Here is a 10,408-nt window from a genome sequence, read left to right as displayed (position 1 = left end):
TCTGTTGTTGTTGTTTTATTACCTAAATAAGAATACATAAACCTTCAACCTAAAATGTTGTTAGTTTTTAATTCATTAATTATACTCATAAACAATGCCACCAAATCTGGCAGGTACCCAGTCAAGAGTTCATCATTAAACTGTTACAACTGCCTGTCATCGATGCTCAACCCTCCAAATATTGTTTTGATGCTTTTGGTATGTTACTTCCGTATTAAGAAAGCAGATTCAAGTTATGGCATGTAATTATCGGGACAAAAGTCTTAATAAACATTTTATGGATATTATTCAGAGTTTAATAAATGATAAAATATGCTGATTACATAATAATGTAAAATTAAGGCAAAAAAAAATATATGTTTGCACTTAGAAACGTGTTATTTTTATAAGTTGGAAGCAATATTTCTAGTAAGGCATTACAATGAAACCCACAAAGAAAAGATATGTTCATTTATTAGGTTGTTGTTTTAATGTGTTTAAATAAAATTTCATTTTAGTTGTGATAATAACATTTGATGTATTGGTTTAATTTTGAATGGGGGTGTTAAAACAGTTTCTTTTAGCCTTTGGAGCAAACTGTTCATAAAACATTTAACCGGGGTATATCTAGTCAGATTTTAGGTGTATGTGTTATTTTCTTGTTCCAAGGGTCTATTAATCTCTGCCTAGGCTGGCCCTATTGTTAATGTGCCGCATTAATGTGACTTAAGCCATTATTATCAAAGCCATTATTTTTATTTGAGAATTTGAGTACAAGACATTTACTTTGGTGATGCATTTGTTAATATTTGCATATTCTACTGGTATATTATTTGATTGTTCTTAGTCCTTCAGTTACGTAAGTTGTTTTCTGGTAAATCTTGTTATTGTAACATAATTATGTGTTAATGATGTTGTTATTATGTGAACATGAAACTGATGACAGTGTGAGATAGAACAGAAATACAAACCATTGTTTTACGTCTCTCAACAAATCTCAGTAGCGCATCTTGCAAATATTAACCCTTTGCATGCTGGGAAATTTGTCGTCTTCTTTAATTTCATCTGCTGAATTTCTAAAATTAGCATTTTCTTCATTATTTTTTCAAAGAATACTATTAGAATAGCAAACAGTTTGGATCCTGATGAGACGCCACGTTCTGGATCCAAACTGTTTGCAAAGGCCTTCCAAATTTGGTTCCAGCACCGAAAGGGTTAAGTTATATTGTAGTCTATTTGAGTATTCAAGTGAGCTTCATGCAGACTTGGGCTGTGTTCTGATTTAAGTTTTGTATATTTTATAATATATTGTGGAAACACATAATTACTTAATCTAATGTTCATGTTATTAAACTTGATGGCCAATCATATTCTGACATTATTATTTACATTAGACAATTAATTAGGTACATCAATATCATATGTATTTGTTAAGCGTAATAATTATGTTCTTTAGACATTTGTCATTTTTAAATTATTTTTACTGCCTGGTATGACAAATAAATGTAGAAAACAGGATAGAAATAATCTTCGCCTGTTACAAATTGAAAATTACCAAAAAGTACAATATTTTATGACAAGTATTTATATGTTGTATTTCATTGTGGATGGTTGCAGTCATACAAGTGCTATATGTCGTTGTATAGGATACAAAATCTAACGTATTTTAATAAAAATGTTGAACCACATGGCAGTGTTGCTCTTCTGTTATATTCTTATTTGTTGTATGTTGTGCACCATCTTCCCAGGATATGTGTCTGTCCATTAACCACCATTATTGTCGCTTTGACATAGAACATGTAACTGCTGATGCTCACAAACCAATTTGTATGCAAATGAACTACTTGATAATCAACCATTGAAAGTACATGTCCATCCAACAGAATATTAGACCTGTGTCATGTGAAATTGGCTTTCTCTGTGTGGCCTGCGTAGCTCCAGATCAGCCTGTGTCATTACGCAGTCTGGTCAAGAGATACCTTGTTCCACATAGAGTTTAGCAAAATGTATTTGTCTAATGAGTAGACAGAGTAGCTTTTGACCAGACTGTGTAAATGCACAGGCTGGTCTGGAGCAAAGTCCCTTGCTGAATATGGCGTAAGACCCTTTTTTGCATGCAGTGGCTCATTTTACACTTTACAGTTGTGTTCTAAACAAAGTGGTGCTCCTAAATACTCCTTGTACAATGCTAGACAGAATTGTAAAAGTAATTGGGATAAAAAAGTACTTATTTGAGTATATAGCATTCCCATCATTATTACAGTGTTAACCTATTACCTTAATAAAAGAGCCTTTTTTGGTATGGTGTTCTATTTACCACTTTTTCCATCCAAGTACCCTGCTTGCTACTGAGTATACCTGTTTCCTATTTGAGTATCTAGTTTAACACCTGTACTATACTTGCTGCTTTATATAACCAATACCCATTGGTTCTTGTGTTAAACTCTGTCCTATGTTACACATGTCATTTTTCAGTATCCTGTTTGATACTGGTGTCCTATTTTACACGTAACTTATTTCAGTATCCTGATTGATACTTGTTTGTACTTGTGTCCTAGTAGACACGTAACTTATTTATGTATCCTGATTAATACTTGTGTATACATGTACTTGTGTCTTATGTGACACTTAACTTATCTCAGTATCCTAATTGATACTTGCATATACTTGTGTCATATTTGACTCTAAACCTATATCAGTATCCTGATTGATGCTTGTGTCCAATATGAGACTATTTTGCCACATATCCTGTTTTTTAATACTGTTAGGGAAAAACAAGGAAAAAAGTTCTGAAAAATAGTGCAACAACATCAACAAAAATTACAAAATTGTATACCATTTCAAATACTTTAGAATTGTATAGTAGAAAATTCATTCACGTACAAAAGACAGGTACACTATTGGAAAATCCTCAAAAGCTTAAGTTGACTCCTTTATATCACACAAAGATACACAAATAAGCGTGTCTTTGTTTGCGTCACACTGTTTTTCAAGAATTTAATGAAAACAGCAATACACGTTGATACATTGTCATTCATAGTTCATATTTTCTATGTATAACATTCAGACAATACCAAACTTCGTCGGACCGACGGACATATCTGACAGATTATGACAAGGTCCGATCGATTTTGCAATTCCGTCGGACCAAAATGTCCGACTCAAAAAAATATAATAAGGTATTACCTGGTACTGATACTATTATATTGAGAATATTGGCAAAACAAATTTGTCGAGACTCAAGTGATTGATCATCTATTAATTGAAGGTTCCTCAGATGAGCAGGAGACTGCTGAACCTGATAATGTCGTAGACTTTGACGCAGAAACTCAACAAATCATGCCAGAATTGTTCAGGTCCGAATCGGGACATTCCATACAAAATTGTTGGGAAATTTGACCAAAAAGCAGGACACTTAAAACGATCCAAAACAAATCCACTAAAGAAATGTATATTAACTTCCTGTTTTTCAAATAAAATTGCGCAAAAACTCTCATGTGGTCGTGAAGGGAATGCGCGTTTTGTTATGTGTGTAATGCTAGTTTAGATTGAATTATTCAGATTGCGTGACAAGATCTCTATCCTGTGAAGCGTTGGTATTTGTTAAATCATGATAACGATAAATAACTTCGCTGTATTTGTATTTGGCTGAATGGTTGTTTACTAGATAGCTATCAGAGTAGCACATCACATTAATCTTTGTGTGAGTTACAGAGCAATACAGAGGTGAATGGCTTGCCATTGTTTATAATGTCTGATTTGAATAAAAGGTAAACAAGATCACAGAATAACGCTTCCTTGAGGTGAACATGGTAACAATACACTTTTGTAATAACAAACTCTTGGTTCAAAGCCGGGACTCAGTTGGTGCAGACTTGTTGAACCATATCTAATAAATCTATTTGTCAAACAACTGTTTCTTTCTCAGCTTATTTTCTGGATTATTGTATGAGTCCAACAGATTCACCCTAAAGGCAAACACATATTTGTCCATAGCTCTTATTAGGGTATCCATTCCTTAAATTTACAACACTTCAGATAATCACAGTTAGAGTTCAATGTAAAATTACTAAGATTATTAATTTGTAAATATGATGACATATGTTTATAAATTTATATTGACCAATCTTTGTCTATAATAAGCATGCATCATGATGTGTCTTGAAATGCATTTTGGCTTGTGAGGTCAGGGTCATTGTTAATTAAAATAGAAAAGCAGCTCCCTCTCAATCACAATGAAAAGAAGATAATCAATTATTTGAATTCCAATCTCTATTCCGATATCTGTTAATATCTAGTAATATATAGTAACATACTTGTTTTATGATAGTACTAGATAGAACATACTTGATATATGTCATCATGATATAAATAAATACTATGTGTAACCGTCATTTTATTTTGTGTTTTCTCTCTTTTTGTTTAGTCTGACAAACACACATCAGGTCTGACAGAATTTGTCAATCCGTCAGACCGAATGTCTGAAATCAATCTGGAAGTTTGGTATTGACTGAACATTCCGTGTTCATATTCATGTGCTGTTTTTAAATTGTGAAAACAAAAAGTAGAAATACATCGTTAACTCTTGCTTTAAAGATTTATAAAATATCACATCACACATGTATTAACATGTTTATAGGTGCACTTCCACCTCTTATCATTTAACATTTAAATCTTCAAGCCTGATCTACATGTTCAGCATACCTTGTCATTTTATTAAAAATGCCTATTCAGTGATGATGTGAGATAGTGCTGTATGAAAAGATATTGATTTAAACAACCATAAAGCAATTTCAAAATGTCCAAATCAATATCAAGCGTAATCCAACCCACTATCTTGCTAATACCGTAAACTTCCTGCCTACAAATAGCTATCTGTTTCAATAAACGATCAATTTTTTTTGTAAGCGCACGTGCATAAAATATTTTTACTTATACAAAATACTGAACCTAGCAGCAAAGTGACGTGTGTCTGATAACAGATTTAGTATTTACAGGTAAATTTGACAAAACATTTGAATAAAGATTGTTCACCATTAATCATGAACAACAGTATATATAGATTCTAAACAGTAAATGGATTTTTATTAAATACTGATCAAAAAAGAATAAGAAAATATTATGTGCTAAGTATATGATTATCATAAATTTAAATGTGAAATTCATTTATCTTTGAGTGAAGGGATACAAGTGTCGAACCAGATGCACATTCTGAACATTTTCGGGAAGTTATTGTTAAATTGAGTGATGAATTAAAATAATACTGTTGAGACAAGCTGATCGAAGCATGACATTCTTTGAAATTGTACCTATTAATGTGACCTGGACATTTGAACAAATGACAAAGGTTTGACACATATCATGCCCATCTCAATTTCAGAAAATTGTTAATTTATTTAAAATTCCCTTATGAATTACAAAATGACAGCCATAATCAGCTGTTTTATTCCTATGTTTTTATGTTTACCTCTTAGTGTGGTCAGTTGACATGGGTCGTACACTTAGCACACTGACTCCAAATGGTAAACTATTTAAAATGTCCTAATGAGTGATAAAGTTACATTGAAAAACAGCTGTACTGTGCAAAAAGTATTTAACTGACCTTTAAACTTTGATCTCGAAAACAAAGATATTTGTCTTACACAAAACATGGTGCTTCCACATGGTAAACTTTTGTTATAAACTGCATGATCAATATAGAACGCTGACAAGTTTTGTGTGTGCCAACAAGTGTTTTTAGGGAATATATGGTATCATTCTGCAAAAGGAAGTAAACACGCTATTTTTTTAAGTCTGAAGATTGTTCACAAATACCTGAGTTGTTAAATGTGACAAACATGGCGTCCAATTTTGAGGCATCTATTTCCAAAGGATCTGATTTAATCTATGACTATTCGTGTGACATTTGTGAGGAAAATGAGATAAACAAACAGGCGGACATGTACTGTGAGAAATGTTCAAAGTGTTATTGTAGCAGCTGTGTGCAACACCACAATCAGCTCTTTAAAAAGCACACTGTATTTGGGAGAGAAGATCTGACCAAGTGGCCAGTTACCAAGGCCACAGATGATCCAATAGAATTGTGTAGGGAGCACAAGGGAAGAAAAATGGAAGTGTTCTGCGAGGATCACAATGAGTTGCTGTGCACAGTCTGTCATCTACAGAATCACAAGTATGTTAATTAACATTATCTAAAGAAGGCTCACCAAATCATATATAAATTATTCTGGAATCCAGGCACTCGGACATTATGTTCATTTGCAGCATTAAATATGTGGATTTTGTTTGTAATGTTTGTGATGGCTTTGGTTATAAATGAATGGAATTAGCTGGGGATTAATCTGAATTATTCACGGTAAACCCAGGATCCATCTGTTTAGTTTAACAATTTTAATTAAATTTTCTCCTATTTAAGAATGTGAGAAATGTAATAAATAGTTGTAATATAACAGTAATACATGTAATTTATATCATTTATTATGATTGCTCTCTAACTATATCTCCCCCACCATTGGGATGCAAAATTACAATAGAAAGTTAATAAGAATTAATATAAAAAATATTAAATAAACATCAGTCAGGAGTATAGAAGTGTGGGAATTAAATTGCCAGTTCAAAGCAAGAGTGATTTGATAACTCACATCTATACTCCAGACCGTGGCTTATTCGACAATTAACTATGAAAGAAAATATATAAGTTCAATTTTGATAAGATCTTATTGGTATTATGCTGTATTCACATAGAAAATGCATGAGAACTATGTCTCTCTATATTCTGTCCATTTTCCTACCACGTGAATTCACCCTCGAGTATCAGTGATGTCAACTGAAATTGATAACAAGGGACAAAATTGTCACAAAACCAGGTTTTCAATGCTGAATGTTAAAAAACGCACTAAGTGACCCCATGACCTAGTTTTTCACCCGGCATATCCCATATTCAAACTTAACCTAGACATCATCTAGATACAACTTCTGACCAAGTTTGGTGAAGATCGGATGAAATAAACTTGAAATAGAGAGCGGACACAATCTTGTGTCGCCCGCCCGAAAGCCCGCCAGCCAGCCCTCCCGCATTCGCCAATCTAATAACCAGTTTTTCTTCGGAAAACCTGGTTAAAAATCAAACAAGCAATATAAAGTCTGTTAAGTTGATACCTACTTTAATGTAACTTGCGAACATGCAAATGTAAGATAAAAAGTTTATTAACGTTTATGTTTTGTGTGAATGTAATTACCATATAGTAGGCTTATAGTGCATTATGCTGTAAAAAAAAATCAAGTTTGTAATAATTATAATTTAGCAAAGTTTATGAACGTTTGTTCTTCTGCTCATTTCCTCAGAATGAAATTTGAAACATAAGTCTCCGTCAATGTTTATAGAAGAATAACACACACATGATTTCCTTCTTTGTCTATAATTAACAATCTGCATGTCGAGTTAGTATTAACATTGATATAAATAGGTACTATTTTATTGATTATAAATAGAGATATTTTTTTGTAATTTGGCTAAATGTGATTTAAGAAACACGCACTTACAAAAGGCTGTTTAAACATATATTAAGAATTATAAGAATAACACTTGCAGTAAAACAACTCCACTGACAATAATATCAAACATCATAATATAAGGGACATGGGTAACACATTTCAGATGTAAAGATTTGAATAAACACATTTGTTGACGATTTTGTAAAAACATAATACACATGATTAAAACAAGTTTTAGAGAAACTAGTGTTTATTCACAATAAAGGCTAGAGCTAAAAACGATTGACTTTTTCAGGCCATGTCATCACGTGATACTCATTGCTGATAAAGTGAAAGGCCTTCGCCAGAAAGGAGATTTTCAACAACTTTCAGCAAATCTTGATTTATTACAAGAACAATTTGTGGAGAAGAAAACTGACTTTGTGGGCTATATGCAGTCTTCTGAGAAAACATTCAAGCAAATTCTGGAAGAAATAAATGCTTCGCGGAAGAACATCAATAATTATTTCGATCAAATGGAGAAAAATACCACCCAGGAGTTACATTTAATGAAGACATCTGTCCAGCATAATGTCAAAACATGCAACGAGTTTATTGGAAACACAAAATCTGTACTAGAAGAATGGGTGAAAGTAAAAGACAAAAGTGACACTTCTTCTTTATTAATGTACAATCATGGCCTTAAGCATTGTTTTAAGGCAAGAGCAGCTTTAATTGAAATGCCAACGAACGTTGACGTGACATTCACTTATATGCCAGAACCAATCATAGAAAGAAGTCTGTCTGCTCTCGCAATGTTACAAAATATACACAGAGACATACAGGAATCGCAAACTGAAAATGAAACAAATCCTGAAGAAACCCAAGTATCGGCTCCATCTAGCCAACCTGTTACTGAAAGCCAGTTAAGTGTAATAACCCAGCCAAGCCAGGTATTGGAGTCAGAATTATGTTTGACAGGCAAAACAGATATGGCAAGAAATTCAGCCTATGAGAACATTCAAATATCCGATTTTGGAACCAGATTGCAAGACAAGTCTATCCCATCACAAATAACCCGTCAAAATTATGAAAATATGGAAGGTAAGCTTTCCAAACCAAATCAAGACATCACAGTGAAAAGTAATCAACAGTATATAGTTAAAATGACTGATGACTCCTTCCCTTGCAGTATAACCAGCATTTGTGAGGTAGCTTCCGGAAAACTTGTCATCGCAGACATGGCTAACAAGAAAATTAAATTGCTGGATAGGGCGTACAGGGTGGTATCCCAACTTGGCGTGAATGGTTCACCAAGGTCAATATGTGGCGTTGACTCTAATCTAGTGGCTGTTGCTTTAGGAAATCATGAATGTTTGTTCATCAAACTCACCAATAGCAGTTTGGTACAAGACAGGACATTAAGACTCGAACACCAGTGTATGAGTATTGCCCTTCAACAAGGTTACCTGTATATAACATCCCAATCAAACCTTTACCACTACACTGTGGAAGGAAGACGTTTGAGCAAGATGTATGAGGATACATCCGGGACTTCGACATGTAATCATATTGTGTTTGTTTTAAACTAAGAAGCTTATGGTTCTCTATGTTCTAGGTTGTTATGAAATATTTTTCTCCATGAAGGCTCAATTTTAGCACAAGAAATTCTACTTCTCCACTTCATTTTTGTATAACACACTTAGTTATATATTATTGTGTTACTTGCACCTTAAACCTGCTTCTTATGTATGAGCTTTAAAAAAAAATGCCATTCCATACAAAATATTCTTACATGAAACATGTACTCTTTATTTCTCGTTTATTTACAGCCATATACTGTACAGTCAGTCCAGATGGAGACAGGATATATGTTGCCAACAAGATCAAAAACACGTTAGTCACCCTGTCCAGCGATGGCACAGTGATCTCCACACTGACTGACCCGGCGTTGGACTGGAGACCCATAAGTGTGCCACCAGGCCTCCATGTGACAGAGATGGGACAAGTCCTGGTGTGTGGAGGTTTGTCTCACACAGTTCTCATGGTAGACAGAGATGGGAGACATAGACTAGCAGAGGTGGTTACCGAGAAAGATGATGTGAGGAAGCCAACTGCAGTTTTCTTCAGTTCACTTACAGACACACTTATCGTAGGGATGGCAGAAAGTCACAAAATACTGGTGTTCAAGACCACGTAATTTTGTGCTATTTTTATATGAAATTCGACGTGTGAAAAACATTCATACGTGCACATTATTTTTTGCGACGACTGATAAATGTACATTTTTTGTTTTAAGTTTGCTTTGGAAATAATAATATCCAATGCAGAAATAATATTTGATTAATAGTTGTTTACTGCGCAATAAGTCTGCTTAGAAATTAAACCTCAGGGGTCATAGCATCATATCAGAAGGTAAGGGATTTTTAATGACCAATAAATAAGTATATGCAACATTATTTTGATTCTCAACTGCTTTAATAAATATGCAAGTGACATGGGGAATACATTTTACTGTGCTGTGTGAAGGTTTGGGATTTCATTATTAGATTTTAGTTGTACACTGCTGATTTTGCCCTTTTTCGACTGCCGATATTTCTCTTTTGCACTGCCGATTTTGCACTCTTACACCGCTGCAGATTTTTCACACTGTTCATTTTGCCCTTTTACACTGCTATTTTTGCCCGTTTTGGTTTACTATGTGATGCATTTGTATCACCAATATTTTTTAATTTTAGTGATGTTTGCTTTTATACAAAATAAAAAGAATTAGAAATTATTCACCTCAAATTGTGCAACAGATTTCCAAATAAAATACCAGTACCTTAACAAAAAGGCATTTCTCTCTGAATTTAAATGCAGAGCCATAGATTGTACTAAACAAGACAAGTTACACATACATACTTCAGTTTTACTATTGTACAAAGAATAATAAAAATAAACAATATTAAACATA

At 33.5% G+C, this 10,408-nt stretch overlaps 1 protein-coding gene across 1 annotated transcript; it reads left to right on the top strand.

The window, feature by feature from the left end:
* Positions 1–5,006: 5,006 nt before the first annotated feature.
* Positions 5,007–10,408, top strand: LOC127838999 (RING finger domain and kelch repeat-containing protein DDB_G0271372-like). Its single transcript, XM_052367144.1, has 3 exons — positions 5,007–6,151; positions 7,769–9,015; positions 9,285–10,408. The coding sequence occupies exons 1-3, from the start codon at positions 5,817–5,819 to the stop codon at positions 9,650–9,652; spliced, it is 1,950 nt and encodes a 649-aa protein (XP_052223104.1). The 5' UTR covers positions 5,007–5,816; the 3' UTR covers positions 9,653–10,408.

This window comes from Dreissena polymorpha, chromosome 7, assembly GCF_020536995.1.
Source record: "Dreissena polymorpha isolate Duluth1 chromosome 7, UMN_Dpol_1.0, whole genome shotgun sequence".
NCBI classification, from domain to species: Eukaryota; Metazoa; Mollusca; class Bivalvia; order Myida; family Dreissenidae; genus Dreissena; species Dreissena polymorpha.
Note: the sequence above shows the minus strand (reverse complement) of the source record. Positions and strands in the feature narration are given on the sequence as shown.